Source organism: Pteropus alecto, unplaced genomic scaffold (assembly GCF_000325575.1).
Source record: "Pteropus alecto unplaced genomic scaffold, ASM32557v1 scaffold195, whole genome shotgun sequence".
NCBI classification, from domain to species: Eukaryota; Metazoa; Chordata; class Mammalia; order Chiroptera; family Pteropodidae; genus Pteropus; species Pteropus alecto.
Window position 1 is genome coordinate 3,587,954 of NW_006438073.1, and position 20,018 is coordinate 3,607,971.

At 39.1% G+C, this 20,018-nt stretch overlaps 1 protein-coding gene and 1 pseudogene across 1 annotated transcript in view; both read left to right on the top strand.

Annotated features, from left to right (window-relative positions):
- The first annotated feature begins 1,492 nt into the window (after nucleotides 1–1,492).
- The window catches only part of SNX9 (sorting nexin 9), a 53,178-nt gene continuing 34,652 nt past the window's right edge, over nucleotides 1,493–20,018 (top strand). Inside the window, exons 1-4 of the mRNA XM_006915022.3 lie at nucleotides 1,493–1,573; nucleotides 4,084–4,158; nucleotides 5,386–5,511; nucleotides 19,589–19,754. Of these exons, the coding sequence (XP_006915084.1) occupies nucleotides 1,496–1,573; nucleotides 4,084–4,158; nucleotides 5,386–5,511; nucleotides 19,589–19,754 (445 nt within the window). The 5' untranslated portion in view covers nucleotides 1,493–1,495. The remainder of the gene's footprint in view (nucleotides 1,574–4,083; nucleotides 4,159–5,385; nucleotides 5,512–19,588; nucleotides 19,755–20,018) is intronic.
- LOC112482390 lies at nucleotides 6,906–7,024 on the top strand (annotated as a pseudogene).

Genomic DNA, 20,018 nt, shown 5'->3' on the forward strand with positions numbered 1-20,018 from the left:
TATGAGAAAACCGCCTCAGCAGTTCTGTCCTTTGTGATGGCCTGAGGAGAACTATAATGCGCAGTTCTCTGCCTGCAGTCTGTTCTTTCCTCCCAGTGTCCGGCGTACAGACAGAAGCGAGGGATCTGATGCAGGTTTTTTTTGATTGACAGACTGTGCACCACCATTTGTTTCTTTCCAACATTTCATTATGAAATATCTCAAACGTGTAGGAAAGTTAAAATCATTTTCCACCGCACCCCATAAATCCACCATCTAGAGTCTGACATTTTACCGTGCCTGCTTTCTCACATATTCATCCTCGAGTCCATCTTATTATTTTTGACGTATTTCAAAATAAGTTAGTGCCGGGTTTTCTTTCCTAATCTTTTATTACTGGCTGTGAATCCGTAATCCTTGGTATAAAGATTTCAGACATTAAGCGAGTGCGGAGGAGGAGCATGGGCGAGCAAAAGGGCCTTCCTCGGTTCTTGCTTCTGATGGGCGTTCAGTAAATATTTGCAAAGTGAGTACAGTTCCATGAGTCCTATTTGACTAGCCCTGTGGGTAAACTTCAGTTTTTCCTCTTAGGACAATTACTTTTAAAATAAACCATATGTTTTCTAGGTATGTGTGAGCCCCAGTTTATAAGATATTTATTATATATCATAAAAGTGTATGTAAAATATATTTTTTACAACCATGATTCTCTCTCTTGGAATACTTACACGTGTGGCAATATTCCAAGGCATCCACATTTCTGGGTTGGTGCCTCAAGGACCCTCTTGAGGAAGAGGTTGAAAGAACAGCCCCACCTCACATCAACCAAGCTGCTTCTCTTATTCTGTTTTCTATGAAGTTAAGATTTCTTTGCAGGGAAGAGTTTGAAAACTACAGCTGTTCAGGTTCTTGGCCAGTACACACAGGTCAATAAAATCATTGCGTAGTGGGAGGTATTGGAGCAGAAGAGAGTAAATACATCTTGCTACCCAAATCCTAAATTTCTGACTTTACTTCCCCGGGGGTACTGCATTATCAGAGTTCATCCCAGTGGCTCTAGATAAAGAATAGTGAGAGTTTTAACTGCATTGAGACTAATCTAAAGATGTGTGACTTTTGTATGTGCGTCCATATTTGCATGTCTGTGTTCCCAGAATGAGCAATATCTGTATTTTCACTTGTTACCTCCTGAGAGGAGGGGCACACTGTTTTTGCCCCGACCAAGGGGGTGTAATTTGAGTACTTTGGGGAGCTAATCCTCAGTGCAGTGTGGGCAGCTACCAGAAACTTCCCCTGTTCCCAAAGCAGAACAGGGGCTCTCCCCCGTGGGCGTCGCTCTTCCTCTCGAGAGGGCGATCAGTCACGTTAGTAACATGCCCCCCTTTCTTCCACTGCATGATGACGTGTTTGTTCACGCCAGCATGTTTACAGAATGAACTTAAAGGTGGTTAGCTTTTCTACTGTTAAGTTTATATTTGTAACTTCTTTTCCTCTCCACTTGTAACAGGCTCGGGTTATGTATTATTTTGCTTCTGAACCTGGAAATAACGAACTGACGGTTAATGAAGGAGAAATCATCACAATTACAAATCTGGTAAGAGAACTATTACATTTAAGTCTGACTGTCCCTTAAGGACTTATTTTTAAGATTTTATTTTTTTAATAAATTGATCATTCAAGTACACATAAATTTTTTTTCCTATTGATTACAAAGTATTTATGATGGAGTAAGAATATGTTAGAAGCATTGAGAAAAGTTTAGTCCCCTAAAGATAGCTAGGCGGGGTTCCATCAGATAGAAATGGAAAGACATCACAGCCAAATCAAAGGTTTAGTGATTAGAAAGTATTCAAGGTTTCTTAGAAGTCTCACTACCATTTATTGACGACCTATGTGCCAGGTATTTAGCTAAGTGCTGTGCATATTTTCTTTAAATTGTTTTTCCCATGAACTCTGTGAGGTTGGTATTTTTAATCTTTTTTAAAAAAGGGTAATGAGACTTAAAGAAGTAACTTGCCCAGGATCATTCTACTCATTAAGTAGAAAATCAAGGATCCAAAACCACAGCTGTTTGGCTTCTTAAGCCTCTGCTTTTTCTTCTCTGCTGGGGAACGCCACACGTAAACAGGTGTCCCAGGAGTACAGGGAGTGTATATGCCAATAGGAGACAGACTAAGAAAACTGGCTTTTAGAGCCAAATCACACAGGACCTGTGCTGTAAACTTTGGATTTCACTTGTTAAGTAGTGGATTTGTTTAAGGGTTTTGCTTATTTTGTGGTTGATATTGCTATATGGAGGTGACATGATGAGACCTGCACTTCAAGGAAATTAATCTGGCAGAGATGTATCGAAGGAATGGTGCGGCTGGAGTCTAGGGACCTGACGTCGGGTGGTAGCAATAGGAGTTGAAAGGAAGTGGATGCAGGAGGCTTTGGAGACTCAGACCCACTGTCGGTGAGAAGAGTCAGGGATCCCTGAGGTTTTTGCCCTTTGTACCTGAGACGGTGGTGGATTTATTAACGTATATAAGTCAGGAAGAAGAGCTTCTTTGGAAAGATTAAATGAGTTTAGTTTTAGATACGTTAAGTTTAAAGAATAGTAAATAATCAATCCTGACTTGTAGCTTTGGACCAGTTTAAAAATAAAAATGCAGAGCTGGAAAGGAGGGCCAGAGATAGGCTGGCTCCCTGGACATCTTTGACAGTAAGCACGTGAGGCGAGGTGCCAGGAGGGCCAAGGGGACTCTGGGAAAAGGGAGGAGGCGATGCGGGCATGCTCCGCCCCGTGGGAGGGAGGACTGTGGCCGCACAAAGAGCAAAGTAGGAGAAACAGCAGTGACCGAGAGGATGGTGGTTTCTTCACATTGGTGGTGGTTTATGTGTCTTAGATACCAAAAGGAATTACTGGTAGAAGAAGTATATGTCGTTTTATAAAATATGCTAGGTGCATGTAAGTAAATAGGTTCTATTTTTAATCACAGGAGACATTAATATTCTTTTATATACCCATCTAATTTTTTTAATCAAAAAGTCTTTTTCATATCTTGGTAAAATAGTATTGTCTTTAAGTTGCTGTCAAAAATGGACAAACTTAAAGTGATTTTAAAAAATGATGTTTTATCTAGATGCAGGTAATTAACTAATTAGGGTACAATTTATGAACTTACTATTTTAAGGGGGAAAAGTGGGACTTTGCTGAGACAATAGATTGAAAAATGGGAATCCTAGTATAGAGTGCTTTATTTAGTTTATTAATATTACTTATCCAGAAGAGCTAAGGAATCATGGGCCAGTTAGGTGTTTTTAAACAGTAGGCAGTCCCAAAGTTTTGAGGCTTAAACGACTGTTTGTTGTTGCTCGGGGATCTGCAGCTCAGCTGTATGGTTCCACTGACCTGGGCTTGCTTATGCGCCTCATCTGGTGTCAACCTGGGGCTCGGGGGGGTTCATGTGGCCTCACTTACTCATATGTCTGACAGTGCTCCTGCTGGGGGTTGGCTGGCTTTGGATGGGGTGACAGGGAGATTGGGCCTTGTCTCTCTCATCATGTAGCAACCCAAATGTATTCACATAGCAGCTCTTTTGTGGGAAAAAGGTGTTGTTTGGGGGAAATAAACGATCTGAAGTGCAAAGCCTATTGAGGCCAGGCTCTGAACTGACTGCATATTATTTTCACCTTTCTTTTGGCCAAAGTGGTCACAAAGGACAACTCAGATTCTAGAGGAGGGGGTGTGCTTTCTACTTCTTGACAGTCGGAGCTGGAAATCACTTTTCGTAATCCACAACAGGCCAGTAGATAGAAATGAAGTACAAAATGATGGCATTCTATTAATAGGCTGTTTTAAAATTTTCGATCACTTAATATTGAAGTTTGATTTTTCTTGTCTTTAGATTTTATCATTTTCTGGAGTAAAGAGAAGGCTTCAGAATTTAAAAGTTTGAGCTGTGTTAACTCGAGGAGTAAAATGCTTAATGTTAATTACTTTTCATGCCTAACAGTTTCCAATCAAAATTTCCGCAGGAAACTCTAAGTCTTTTTCTTCTTTGTTTTCTTTTATCTTTCCTTCCTTTCTGTTTTTTTTTTTTTTTTTTTTAACTCTCTTAGGATGTTGGCGGAGGATGGCTGGAAGGAAAGAACAGCAGAGGAGAACGAGGTCTTGTTCCCACAGACTATGTTGAAGTAAGAACTTACCGTCACGTATTGATTAAACGTAGTCTTTGTCAAACATCTTTTTATGAGTTACCCACTTAAAGGACAAACTGGAAGATAGCAACTTTATTTTTAATAAAAACAATTTCCATTGTAAAAGTAGTACATGGTAATTAAATAAAATGTGGAGAGTACGTTGAATTAGAACTAAGAAAAAATATCACTATAGTCCAAGTCCAAAGAGTGACTCCAAATATTTAGGTTAAGTTCTTTCTGAGGATAGCAACTGTTTTTCATTTGTTCATATTATATAAAAGCTGTTACCTACAGTATCGTTTATTGAAGAATTGATTCATAAAGCTTAAATAGGTTTTTTTAAGTAGCTAGCTTCTCCCTGTGTTAATTTAGGACATACATCTCGATTCCTTCTTCCACTCCCAGACAGAAGGGTCATGAATGAACTGCTATGGACCATAGCCCAGTTTAAATTCTATTATGATAGATGCCAAGGGTGGTGTTAGAACACCCTGAATGAATGAGGTTCCCAGCCTGAGACACACCCACTCAGCTGACAGACCTCTTCTGAGTTAACCTCCTGGCGCCCCCTGCTGGTTGTCTGTAGGTCTCTCAAAACAAAGTACCCAGTCGTTGATAAGCTTGTCTCTGTGATCCTAGAAACTAAGGTTGCCTGGTGCCCTGTGAGTAAAATTGGAATGAGGTCAAGAATAACAGTACCCGTGGTTTCCCTCCAGTAGAGAGGAATAATGCCGTGGGAAGATGTTTACCGGGGCGCTGCCTGCAGAATGGGAAGGCTGCCTGTTCCTGATTGAATTGGCGTGGGAAGTTTTGAATCCTTTGGAGAATCTGATGAAATCTGTAGCCCTTCCTCTCAGAAATATGTGCATGCGCATGAACCCCAACCTTTTTCATATAGTTTCAGAGGGTTCATAGGCCCCTTAACTCGGTCCACATGTCTTATGTTTGTGTTGTATTTTAGTCGTGCATTCTGTATTCTAAAAGTTGGCAAGAATGAGAAAAATCTGAGGATTGAAGTGGATACGGGCATCAACTGCATCTTCCAGAATTCTGCATGTTTACAGAAAGGAATAATTAGCACAAATGTTTTTGGGCCTGCTTGCCCTTTAGAATATAACCGCCTTTTCCATAATAGCTCACAATTCTTACTCACCCTCAGGGACTCTAACTCTAAAATAACTCTAATCTATGGAAATAATTGTGATTCTTCCTAATATTCAGATTTTGCCCAATGATGCAAAAGATTCATTTTCTTGTGGAAATTCCGTGGCTGACCAAGCCTTCCTCGATTCCCTCTCAGCAAGTACAGCTCAAGCCAATGCGTCAGCTGCCAACAGTAACAACCAGGTAAGTCTTACATCATCCTACAGGATGAGGCTGGCTTTACTGAAAACAAAGTGCATTTGTGAAAGCTTGTGATGTGTTATAGCTGTTAAATGTTTGTGTGGCATTTCTGTGGGTATTAACAAAGAGCTCGCCTGTTGAACCTGCTGAAGACTGTTTATAAAGTTGATCATAAGAGAAAAGGCGGGGTATTCATTGAGAATGGCTTTTAAAAGTCTGGCATGATATGAACACAGATCCCATAGTTGTGGATATCCTGTCAAGTGAGAATGTAAAACGAGAAGAAGTGTCCTGGGCTGAGGCAGCCAGTCTCTGGCTGGGACAGGGAACGATTCGTCTGACCTTGGCACCTTACAGATACTCTCAGGCAGAGCAGGTGCAGCACATGCCAAAGTGACTGCAAATCCAGCACTCAGCCCTTGGTGCTATTATTACAGTTTTATTCGGAACTTAGAATAGTGGGACAAACTGAGGAAAGTCCATTGAAATTTTACATTAATTTAAATGAAAATTCGATCAGTTTAGATGATGCTGCCTAGTTCAGTTATTGCTAGATGATTACCTAGAGTGACGACAAGAAAATTGAGGGGATGGATAGCAAAATGTTATTGCCGCCTACATCCTTAGAAATGAATGAGTTTTAGGAATGTTATTTCTTGATATTTTTTCAACTACATAAAAGGTTTAAATCATGTGAAGCCAAATAATCATATCACTTATAATGATTTGCTTACAGAATCTTAACCTCCCAGGAAAGTTTATCAAAGTATTATTAACATATATTAACTACAGATGTTATAGACTTTATATAGCTTTTTGTGGACAACCTGAATTATGAATCAATCTGGCCCAAATATTTAAAATTCAGAGTCACAGCGATCACCATAGTTGAGCATTTTCCTGTATTTTGTTACTCTGTAATATCTGAGAACATTAGTAGTTAAAGATTACTGAAAATAAAATGTGAAGAAACAGCAGTTAAACCTTACCTGAAGTTTAACCAGGGACTCTCACCCTGACCACTGTTAACATTTGGGGCCCAGTACTTCCTTATTGTGATGTTCAGCAGCATCTCTGGCCTCTACGCACTAAATGCCAGTAGCACCCCCATCATTTGTAACAACCAAAATGTCTCCAGAATTTGTCAGATGTCCCCCGGGGCTCAAGTCAACCCAACTGAGATTCATCAAGCTAAACAAAAACATCAGTAAAATGAGTTTACGTTAAGTTAAAGACAACATTTTAATAAAAGGGAATTATAATGAGATGATCATAGAATAAGTGAAGGAAAGAAGATGGAAATATTCATCTTATTTTAATTCAAGAACCTACTTCAGCCATTATCTCAAGATATGCTGAAGCGCTTTAGCTGATGAACACATTCTAAATCAGGCATAGACTACGGCCATGCCACCCTGAACAAGCCCGATCCCGTCTGATCTCGGAAGCTAAGCAGGTTCAGGCCTGGTTAGTACTTGAATGGGAGACTACCTAGGAAGACCAGGTGCTGTAGGCGTAAAAAAATAAAAAATAAGGGATTGTAAGCTGACAAAGTCCTTGCAATCTGTGAGGTCAACCAAGGGTTGCCTCGCCTAAAAAAAAAAAAAAATCAGGCACAAATCTTGTTCTGTTCTAAGAGTCCTTAGTAATCAAGTGTAGTAATATAAACTGATTAGCATAAATCTGAACTTTTTTCTTCCAGGTTATTTAGAAGAAAATAATAACCAACTTTTAAAAAGTTGGAGTTTTACCAACCCAATCTAATATTAAATCTAATTAGATCTTTCGAAAGAAAAGAAAAAGTAAGCTGAAACTAGAACTAACAAAATATAGAAAGCATGACCATAATTAATTGAGCATTTGGATTTCATTTAAATCAAGCAAAAATATTTTTAACAGCCATCTGTATTCTCAGTGATCTAGGCTATGAGAGCAATTTAAATAGGCCAAAATTGTGCTCCGTTTTACAAATACATGAAGATGTCATGAATAAGAAACCAGACAGCCATATTTATTTGGCAGCTTTTAAACATTTCTGAATGTCAGTAAAAAACTGCGTTTGTTTCAGTGATGTGCATCTTGGGATTTTCTGATTACTCTGGCCTGTGTTCTCTTGCAGAGGACAGTTTTATTCGGAGGACAAGTTTGTCAGAGAGCCAGGCCTCTCTCTCTTCTCCCTGATCGGGCCATGCAGGGTGCACCCCGTCTTTTCAGCCCGGTGCGCTGCAGACTTCTGTTTACCCTTCTCAGTACAGTTAATCTCAGTCAGGCTTTCTTCCTCCACAAGCAGGTTAAAGCTCCATAGCTCAGTTGCTGGTTATCTAAAGGTCTGACTGTAGTATCTTTCTTTTAAATCATATCTTAAAAAAAAAAAAGATCCTCTAAAGTTCATGTCCATCTGCAGATCTCCTTGAATAACTTATTTTTGAACCTGGTAATTTTTTATTTATTCAAGCCTTACTTTGTATTTTTAATCTATATTGCATTCCAGAGAAACTAAATTCATAAATTTATAACCAAATATGTAAAATAGCACTTTCTTTAGCTTTTTGTTTTTTCTTAAAACTCCTAATTTGGGGTTGCTTAGGGTACCTTGTGGCTCTAGCTTCTTACAGAACAGTCACAGGGTAGGTGCAGTAACTGGTGGGGACGTAGCTAGCACTGATACATTCATTACAATGACCCGTTATGATCTTTTCTCCCTTGGCTAGTATATGAGGGAACCATTTATCTGTAAAACAATCCAATCGCCTGGCTAGGTACAAATTGTAAACGTCAGAGGATTATAATGCATTATTCTTTAAATGTGTTGGAGCACTTTAATTTTAAAAATGATAAAACTTTTATTTTTTAGATATTCGGAGAGAATAAAGAACTTTTTCTTTTTTTTTATAAGCTTGGAATATGAAAGGCCTTTCTGAGCAGGACACAATATCTAGCAGCCATTAAGGAAAGAATTGCTACATTAGATCAAAAAATAATATTAAACTAGGAAAAACATTTCCAACATGCCACAGATACTAGCTAATTCTCTTAATCTATAGAGAACTCTTCTAAATCTATAGTAAAAAGATGAACAACTTAGGAGAAGAAATGGGCAAAGTATGTGAACAGAGTTTTCATTGGAAAGAAGTACAAATAGCAGATTTCAACCTGAGTCTCTGTCTAAAGAAGGTTTGTGTTCTCAGCATTGGCTGTAGGACCAGGAGCCATCTCCAGCCCCTCACTCCATCATCGGCTGGGTTACCAATCAAAACCAGTGCAGTTGTCACAGAAAGTACTTTGGGATTATTAATGATTTTTTAACAATTTAGGTGTTAAATGCTCTAAGTTAAGTGAGTATTTAGGAATGTAACATCTTTTTATTATGCAGAGATTTTCAATGTAACATATGTTATGAAGGAATTTTTATTGGTTAACGGATGAGGAAGGCTGTAGTACTTTTATGTTAGAACTGCATTTTGCTTTTTCATTTCTCAAGAAAATCTATTTTGGGCCTTTTAAAGGCCATTTTGTAGTCTATTTTTAAATAAATCTGCAGAAGAAACCTTCACCAAGGTATTAAGTTTGCTTATTATTTCATTATCTCAAGGTCCATAATGCCTAGACCTCTCATAATTGCTTATCAAGATTTCCTCTTCACAAAACCCCCATCGAAAAGGTTCTCTTTGTCTCTCCACACCCCACTCCCAAGTGCATCTCCTCAGTACTTGATGACAGGGCTTTGTAAGGAAGGTTATATACATCCACTTATAGGATTTCTTGACATTTATCTTCAGAACTGCTTTAGGTAGGCAATACTAACTTTCCATGTTTCTTTGATCTCAGATCCTTGCTTTATATATGACAGATAGCTTTGTGCATGCAGGGAACCTTTCAGAAATACATGCTGGTGAAATTTATTTCTTGTAGTGGTTTCGGTGGTGGTATTTGTTTTTGTCTAACAGAAAACAAATGGCAAAAGCAAAGGTTTTGTTTTTTTCTACCTTAAAACTGCTATGATAAAGGGCTAATTAGCATTGTTATATGTACAACTCATCATCAGAAGAGTTCCCATAAAAGCCCATTTAGCATAAACTTTTATTAGCTCTATCTGGAAGTCAATGTTCTTTTGCTATTTGTGGCATCATAAAACTACCTATTTTAAAACCTTGTGCTAACAAAAGAAGTAAACTCTCTAGGCTAGTACAAGTATTATTCATTTTCTAAGGCAAATTTTATTCTTTTGATTTTCTCTATTTAAAAAATAAACACCTGGAATTGGCATCTGGTGGTTCAGAATGAGAATTAATTAAGGATTTGTTAAGCCGTTTAAATTTCAAGGGATAATTTCTAGTTAGTATTGATGTGACTGGCTACAAATGGGTTTAATATGTCCTAATGATCTAGCCTCATTTTAAAAAGAATGTACAAGTTTTATATTTATTAATGGTTTTCTGAAGTCAGTAGGGCTTCATCTGTAGGATTAGATGTTGTCTTTTGAGCAAATATAAAGGACAAAATAGGAAATTTTACAACTCTTCTGTATTTTGACCTGAAATAGTTCTTTACCTAAAAGAAATTTATACCCACTGTAGACCTTTTTGAGAAAAAGAGTTGTTAAGTCTGTGTCAGAAACTGAAGTGTTCTTGAGTGCAGGAATCACATTATTTGCTTTGTATTTCTACTTCCTAACACAGTTGGCACATGGTAATTAAATGTTTGATAAATGAGGAATGTCAGATAAAGACTGGTCATGTGACTTGGCAAAGAAAAAAACAGAAAGAAAGCTATAATAACCTCAGCCTTCACAAAACAGGTAGCTCTTCATTCATTTTTATTTTATTGTATACCCCTGGCAAAGTCTTGCCCTGGATGTTTCTAGTTGCACAATTTTTCCTTCTTTCCTTCCAAGCAGGAAACCATTTATTAGGGTATAGTCGTATGATAGGCCATGGCATGGTGAGCTAAATGACAACACAACCCATAGGACATAGAAGTGTGTGATGGAGACACAGTGAGAGTTTCCTTCCTTGGTAGTGAGGTGGACCCTCGAACGCTTCTCCGGCCTCTCCTCTGAGATGATAACGTAAGAGGTAGTGAGCCCAGGGTTAGGGACTCCTCTTACCTGTTGGACTTAGCAAGATGAATGACCCACATTAAACTCCACGTGTCTTCTGCAAGGGGCCAGATGAGCAGTGGCAACTCTGACCGCTCATCACTGTCTTTTGAGCCTTCATGTATCCTTTGTACTCCTGTGTGCTGGTCTGGTAGAAAGCAGCCTTAATGAAATATAAATTATCTTTTTCGTGATTCTCAGACCTAGGTCACTTGAGGTCTGACCTGGTTCAAGTGGACACAGAAATAATGGCATTTGTTGCCCATCTCTTCATCTTCCCCCATCCTCTCCGAGTGTTGTTCTCATGGTCTGTGCGGTGAACGTTTTTTTCTTGGACCATGTCTTGTCTACTTACCGGGTACCCAGTTAATTGAGTCAGCACTCACTGTTGTTACCTGACAAGCTCTTGTTTAGGTCTTACTGCATTTTCATTGACATCTGTTGTCAGAAGTAGGAGTTTGATTCTTATTATTCCAGGTCCCCCAAGGATGTCATATATAAGAAGCAAATACAGCAAAACCAGAACCTATCAATTTTGTGGTTGGCAGTTACAGACTAGTGTTTTTATTTTCTTTAAAAATTCTTTTTAAAATAACATTTTATCGTTGTGGAAGCAGTACATGTGTTCGTGTGTGAACATGGGTGGGTGCACACATGTACGCCCATATGAGACATGTATAGGAGTATTTACTGTTGGTAACGTTTTAAAAGTTGACAATCCTTTCCTTTTTAGTAAATTTTCATCTCACATATTATTCAGACCAAATTTAATATCCCAGCGGACCCCCAGTTGTTCTTTACAACTTGTTGGTAAGTTAGTGTCCAGTCTAGGACCAAGCATTACATCTGGTTATGTCCATTATGTCCCTGTGAATTCTTTTCTCCAGTGTCTGCTTTTTTAGAATTCCACCTTAGCCAGTTGTATAAAATTCTTAAGTTCTGGATTTGTCTGGTTGTTCCTTTTTCTGTTGCTTCACATTGCTCCTCTATCCTCTGTGCTTTTTATAAATTGGAAGGTTGTACCTAAAGGCTCAAAGGATTCATAATGCACATTTTGGGCAAGAATATATCATAGGTGATATTGTGTATTCATGTTGCATCGCATCATATCCGGTCAGCCCACCGTCACTGATCAGAATGACCTCGGGTCAGCTTGATGACAGTCTTGTGCCTCCATCGTCAATTTATATTTTTTCTGTGTGACCAGAGAGTAATCTGGTATTAATTTAATGCTATTAACCATTCACCTAATGGTTTACCACCAATGGATAATCCTTGCCTGCCCAAATCAATGTTATTTCTTCCACATTTACTGAACTGGCTTTCTTCTGTAAAGTAGCACTTTCCTCCATTAACTGAAGCTAGTTAGCTACTTGAAAACGTTTGTATTGGAATTCAATATAGATGTCTAATTCTTTCCCTTTAATTGCCTGTATTCAAAGTAAGAAGTTGTTGAAATAGCTGCTTCTAATTGTGACAATGAGTTTCCCTACTTTTCTTTTTTTTAGTATATTATGGACACATGGATTTACATTGATTCAGTGTGTTTCACCCCCTTAGAGTGGATTTTTCTTTATGCTTAAAATTATTACCCCTTGGAAGCCCATTCATAGTGTTTCCTTTGTCTCATCAATATTCAAAAGCTTTCTCGCTCTTAAATATTGTTAATTCTATCATCTGTGTTATTACTGGGTCAGCTACAATTGATTTTTCTCTTGTTGTAGGTCATATTTTCCTGCTTCTTTTCATGCCCAGTGATTTTTTATTGGATGCCAGATATTGTGATTTTTACCTTGTTATATGCTGGATATTTTTGTATTCTCATAAATACTTTTGATCATTGTTCTGGCATCCAGTTAAGTGACTTAGAAACAGTTTAATCCTTTCAGTCTTATTTTTAAGCTTTTTAAAGTGGGACCAGAGCAGCATTTAGTATAAGGACATTTTTGCCCTTCCATGGTGGCAAAACCCTTTTTAGCTCTGTACCCAGTACCCTATGAATGACGGAGTTTTCAGTTCTGGCTGGTGAGGCGGGCCCTGTGTGAGGGGTTGATGCTCAGTCCTCTCACGTGCACACGCTGTCTGGTCCTGAGCCAAGACCAGGTTCCCTTCAGTCATATCTCCCCGTCAGGCTTCTGCCCACATGCCCATCTCTGTCCCTCAATTCACAGAGACCACTGGGCTTCGTGTGGGTTTTCCACCCCCGATTTGTAGCCTGGAAAGCCTCTCTAGGCAGGGACCAGGTCCTTTATTGCCTGATGCCCAGTGGTTTGAAAACAGTTGCATATTATATCATTATCTTTTTTTTTTTTTTAAATTTTAAGTGGAAGCATAAACTGATCCCAGTTACTCTGTCTTGTCTTCTTTGTGTATTAATGGACCTCCAAAACCAAGTTTATCTACATCTGTAAAATAGAAATAATACCACCACTTGACTTCACAAGACAGTTGTACCTGAAAGTGCATTCTTATATCACTATAAACATTGAATAGTGGCAGTGACTTCCCTAGCAGATAGTGGTAGAGCTGGGATTTGAAGCCTGGAAATTGGACTCCAAGGTTGTCCTCTTAACAGTGATGCCAGTTTGGCCATTGATTGGCTTCATGGGCGTGTACCAGTTTCTGTTCTCACAACGATGCTGCATACCGAGCCAGTCTGGACCTTGGGGCACACACCAGAAGACCTTGACTCCTGAGTCCATGGCCTGGCCAGGCTGCTTTGTGCTCTCAGCCGGGCTTGGTAGGATTCCCCATGGCTCTGTGGTTGTTTCACGTTGACCAGGTGACTCTGCTTATCTCTTCTGGGCTCTCTCCCGTGTATGGTGGCCATAAAAGCAGAAGGTTCAGAATCTTAACATTTTTTTAAAAAGCTTGGCTATGTTTTCTCCCTTGAGTTTTTTTTCATTGGCTGTATGACTTGCATTTGTTCCTTCTGCGCTGCTTATAATTATCTTTAGTGCATCGGTGATACCAAGTCATGACAAGTCTTTAGAGTCTGTGCTAATGCGTTGAGGATAACCCACTACTGCAGAGTTGGAGCTTTGCTTTTTTGCATGTAATGTTTGTGAACAAAGGGCATGCTGGAATTTTCTGATGAACTTAGCTTTGCTATGATTTTGCTGTTTTTTTAAAAGTTTTGGTATACTCTTTTTTTTTTTCTCCATTTACTGAGCACCTTTTTTATTTTAAGATGGATGTTTTGGCTCAGATTGGTTGTGTTGAAAGTCTCAGCCAGTCACCACCTTCTTCATCTTCTCCTTCTCCTCCTTCTTCCATAAATAAGGTAAAATTCAAACTTGAATGCAAGAGAAAATAAACGTTTAAAACCCCTAGAAGTAATACTTTTTCCCAGTGAAGTCATTGTTTCTGATAAAGTATCTCACCAAAGCTCTTCTTGGGGATGTGGAGAACTCTTTAATCAAAAGCTTCTCTATTAATACGATCTGGCCTTGAAACCATTTGGAAATAAAGCTGTCTGATCTTTTCCCCTAAAGCATAAAGGAATAGGTGGACTAGTACTCATGGGAGTTTACTCAGAGAACTGCCAGTCTTCATTCTTTTCTTTATATTCTAGATGAGCCCCCATATAATGAGATAACGTCTCCTGAGTGCATACCGTGTGCCAGATATTGTGTTAAGTTATATTTATTGTGTCATTTAATCCTTATAAAGCTCCTATGAAGAAGTTAATGTTACTGTACCCACTTTTTAAGTGTAGAAACTAAGAGAGTTGGAGTAAATGGCCCAAGTTCATGCAACTAGTAAGTGCTAGAGCTGGGATTCAGATCCAGATAGACAGCTCTAGAGCCCAAGTTCTTAACCACTGCGCCTACGTGAAATTTACTCGAATCAAATTTTGTGTTGAAACCAGTGGTCCCTAGGATTTAGAATTCAGTGGACCAGTATTCTTACCCTCGCCCCCTTTTGCCCCATTTTATATATTTGTGAGACACACAGCTTCCCTGTAGTTATCTCGGGAACAGCCATTGCATGGCCATGCTGGGTCCGTTCTGTGGTCTTTCTGGCTCTACAGGCACGTACAGAACAGACGGTCTGCTTTCTGAAGAAACTTACCTTATGCTATGTCCTTTCAGTGGATCTATTTTACAAAGTCTCATGATATAAAGCCAGTGTAAATGTATTTCTCTCTTGTCTTGTGAGGATAGGATAGCTTTTAAATTTGGAGTGCTAAGTCAGCAGAAGTGTTGAATTAAGTGCCCCTGACCTAAGGAGCATTTAATTTAGTCAGTGTAGGGTTAGGGGAAGAGGCAGGTACAATCAGCCAGTTTTGGTGCAAAGCAGGTTAAAATGCATTTATAAAACAAATCTTGACAAACATGCTTTTGGAGAGTTTTATTTTAACTAAAACTTAACTTACTAAGCACTTATTACACGCCAGGCCCCGTGTTCAAAGGCAACAGGGAATCCCTGGTGACCCTGATGGACACAGCACTTCTCTGTGTCCCCTGCGTGCATCCTAATGCAGTTCAGAAGACAGAATGATTGTATACACAAATTTGTGGAATTTACTAACATTTCGTTCAGACTTCAAGCATTGAAAAGTGTAATGAATTTCATAGTGAATAATCATATACTCACCTTCTAGATTTTTTACCATTAACACTTTACTCTTCTTGCTTTATCACACATCTGTCTGTCTGTCCGTCTGTACCCGTCTTTATCTTGCAGCTTTTCTGCCGTGTGCTGACACTACTTTTATGCCATAGGAGGCATTGTTATTTTAAGAGCATGGTATGCCCTGTGCTGAAGATCACTTATTCTGTGTTCGACCACAGCAGGTGATTTTCCTAGAAAAGACTCAGGTTGCTGTAGCTAAAGAAAATCCAATTTCCCTCTTTGTGAAATAATGACAGTGTTATTATGAAGGTTAGATGTCTGACAAAGAATAATGTGTATTTCATACAAATGATCAAAAACATCATATTTAACCACAATTTTTTTTTTTGAGTCCTTGCCACTTTATGTAAGGCATTTTGAGAATCTTTGAGAGAAATTTTTTAAAAATAAGACAGGCCTGTGCCCATGACTTACTAGTGGGAGTGACCACCTGATATGCAAGTAGCTAACAGAAGACTGCCTGTCGGGGATGGAAGCACGTGGCAATGTCAGCAAGCAGGCTGGAGACCAGAGCCCTTAGTGAGGTAGGACTTGACAGAATTTGCGAAGGTGAGAAAGAAGGCTTTTTGTGCAGATAGAATATTGTAAGCAAAGGCGAGGATGTGGGGAAGTTTGGGAGACTGAAAAGGTGAAGCATAGAGTGAGGGCTGGGGGCAAGTAAGAATGAGGAATGTCACGGAAGGAAAAGTTAGAACCTCGATTGATGGACTAAGGAGCTTGGGGTTATTCCATGGTCAGCGAGAGCTAACGAAGAATTTATAATTACGTGCGGTTGATAGAGTCAGGTGGGGTTTGGTACCATACACAGAGGAAAAGAAGAGGACGAAGTTGAAGACATTGCTGAGTAGAAAGGAGAGAGAGGGGAAAGTTGGAAGAAAGTAGGGAAGAGACACCACGGAGTTGGAGCAGAGGAGCAGAATGAATTACTGTGTGACCGAACGCCTGCGGTTAAGGGACAAAGAGGGTTATTGGGAGTTCAAAGCGAAGAAGTCAGAGGCCAAAGTATGGGAGGTGCAGATTAGAGAGACAGAATGTGACAGACTGTGTGAGCTGATTAATAGTTACTGATATTAGAGGAGGGGCCCTAGCGGTCAGTAAAACGTCATCTGAGAGGGAGAGGAAGGAAAGAGGAGAGAGATTTGGAAAGATTTTGGATCAGGCTTGGAAAGATTTATCGGCAAGAGTCACATAAAACCAAGATGGAGTGTTCTAGGAAAAATAACAAAGGACAGAGAGAAGCAAACATTTAACTAGATTTGCCTAAAAGGATTTCATAACCTTCATAGAGAGCTAAGATCATACACATAACAAATAATATAGCAATTATTACAACCAGTTTGTAAACAAAGTTTTAAAGAGAACTATCATGTTACATGTTTCTGTCCTAAGTTGTAATTTTTTTAGGATACTTGCTGCGGACAGCCCACATTTCACTTTTTTTCCCCTCAATATTGATGAAAATCTTTCTCTGACAGTTTGTTAACACTTATAGTCTTATTGTCATGGTAATGCTGAACTTTTCACTTTTCCTGTTGTTCTGGCTTAGGGCCTTTCTGTTCTTTTGCAGATGACTTCATTAAGCTTCTGTCAGTCTTTCCACACCGGAGTCAGGCGGCCTGGGTTTGAGTTCTAGACTGAGGCTACCCAGCTAGACAGAGGTAGAGCCAGAATTCCAAGCCCCTGGCAGCCAGCCTGGAGGGAAGTCGTGCTCCTAACTGAGCCGCCCTCAGCGTGCCACCATTTATGGAAATCCTAGACAAGCGAATGTCTGTATTCACTGTCACTTCACTGTACAAAATTTTTGTGCTTCTTGAGGTTTTATTTTAAAAACAAAACCCTGTAGTTCAGAACTTGAAGGGCACAGAGTATATACTGCTGAGTAACACCCTCCCTCAAAGGAAACTGCGGAAGAAAGGGACCCTCATAAAGGAAGTGTGACTGCCAGACCCTCAGCATGACTGCCTGTTTTTCCAGTACCCACTAGAGTGTCTCGAAAGTATCACCTTGTAAGTCATGTGTCCAAGAAATTCACTCATGTGGATGAAATGTCTTTCTGCTATTAATATATTATTTAGAGCAGAATCACTAGTAACTTCATTTTTTATATTGAGAGTATAAGAGATGTCAGAATGAAATCATACTTCTACATGTAAAACATATATTCTGTTTTTGATGCTTCTGGTACGTGGCAGGCAATTATCCACCCCATCTGCTGTCACTTAGGAGTGAAAAAGGCCAACCACCATAGAATTCTAAAATGTCAGAGAGGTATATTACACAGTTTGGGTAATTTTCTTACAAATCTCTCTCTCTCTCTCTCTCTCTCTCTCTCTCTCTTTCTCCCTTTCTCTCTCTCTCACACACACACACACACACTCACACACACATATACAGCGCTCTGACTCTCTCTCTCACACACACACACACACACACACACACACACACACTCACTCTGTCTTTCATTTACTAACACTAGATTTTTTTTTTTTAATGTAGGAAAGAAAACTCAAGTGAAGGGGAAAATTTGCTATTTCACATTCTTGGATAAACAAATTCAACATTGAAATTGTTTTTGTTTCTGTTTTTTAATAGCACTACTTGTTTTCTCCAAATTTATCTGTAAATTTAAGATGATTCAAATGAAAGTCAGGTTTTTTAAAAATTTGCCATCCTGATGCTAAAGTTGTTGTGTCAAACCTATAAAAGATGTTATGCTAAAGTGTTCGTGGTGTTTTATCTAGCGGGCTCCAGAGTAGCTTGCTACTTGTACAGATAGATTAGTAGGATGCAGTGGAGTCTAGCAGTAGGCCCAAGTTCAATATGATAAAGGTGACATTTCCAATCACTGAAGGAAAGATGGATTATTCATTAAATGGTGTTAGGACAGCAGACTAACTACAAGAAAAAATTAAGCTGGATTCCTATATTTTTTCTTATACCGATGTAAGTTCCAGGTAGATTAAAGATTTAAAATTTCAAAATCAAGGAACCAAAAACCAGAAAAACCATGGTTGCCTCAGGTGTGGGTATAGCAAGTGCAAGAGGTAGGCTACAGGTACTCTTCCTGCAATGCTCCTTGAAATTGGGTGCCATGTGTTTCCTGTTCCAAAATTTTATTTACAATGTTATTAAACTATAAAACTACTCTAAGGACTAATGAGAGAAAAAATATTTAAAAAATAGTTTTGGAGTATGGTAGCCCCCCGTTTGTGCAAGACGGAACTCCTTGGCATGTCAGGAGGAGTGTAGAAATGTAACTATAATCTCTTCAGAGAGCAATTTGACAAAATCCATCAAGTCTAAATGCAGTCTCATTAGCCTAGCAATTTTTCTTCAGGAATTTCACCCAGATTTATTGGCAAGTAGGGGAAGGATGTATAAGGATATGCATTGCAGCATTATTTACAGTAGCAAAATACTGAAAACTAGGTGAATGAGCATCACCATCTGCTGGTTAAATTATGGGGAATAAATACAATAGAACTCTCTGGAGCCATGTAAAAGAAAGATGTCATCCAGCTGTGCTGATGTACTTTGGAGAATGTTTCAGGCTGTTAATTTGGTGCGGGGAGCGGGGTGGGGAGGGGGAAGGTACAGAGCAGAAAGTATAATTTGGGCTCACTTATATTAAAACCAAAAAGGATCTCTGTGCATGGGGTGTGTAATTACATAAAGGAACTTTGTCAGTAGTAGTTGTCTTTGAAAGAATTGGCGTCTTAAGGTGGTAAGCATATTTTAAATTGCACGTCCATTTATTCTGTTTGAATATTTTAAAGGGAATGTATTACTTTTTCAAATAAAAATAACACCTAATTAAACCTACAACCGATTGCTGTAAACCAGTTAAAGTGAATAAAACAGATCCTCATTATTAGCATGTATACTCTCCAAAACATAATGTTAAGTGAAAGAAAAGACAACTTGCAAAAGGATACATACAGTTTAATGTTGTTTAGTTCAGCTTTAAAACATAGAAGTTACTTAGGAATGCACACATGTGCAGTGGAAGTATAGAAACATGTACAGGAATGAATTCAGCTTCAGAGTAGTTACCTGGGGGAAGGAAGCAGAGAGGGAGTGGGGCAGCCTGCTCTAACAGTTTCTTTGTTGCTGTCGTACAGTTCCTGAGCAAATATGGCAAAATGTTAACACCAATAAAATCAGGTTGATGCTGCTTTTGTTCTTTCGTACATGTTTAAAATTTTTTATTCAGATTTAAAATTGCTTTAAATTTCTGTTGATTTCTTTCAGCACCTCTATTGTCTATTGTAGTCAGTTATGTGATTTCTTCTGACTTGAGTCATGTTTTCTAGATGTCACAAATTTTCTTCCTCCTAACAACAGGTCAGCAGTGGCAATGACCCCTGGTCAGCCTGGAGTGCCTCCAAATCTGGAAACTGGGACAGCACGGATGGCTGGGGAGCCAAGCCAGAGGGAGCTGCAGCCCAGAGAAACACTTCCAATAACTGGGACACTGCCTTTGGTCATCCCCAGGCCTACCAAGGACCAGGTAAGGAAGAGAGCTCTGCCGGCGATGAGGCCCACCTGAAGACTAGGGCATCTGAATCAAAAATGGATTTTAATCCAAGGAACTCATCTTAGGTGTTCCTAATAGCAAACTTATTTTTCTGGATCCTAATGTAGGTAGTTGTTGTTATAATCTTTAGTCCAATCTCAGTTGTCTGTCAAGGAGTCACAAATACAAATACTGGCAGGGGCCAGGTCCATAAAGCAGAAGGGCAGAGCGGCCCCCCTCTCGCCAGTGGATTGATAC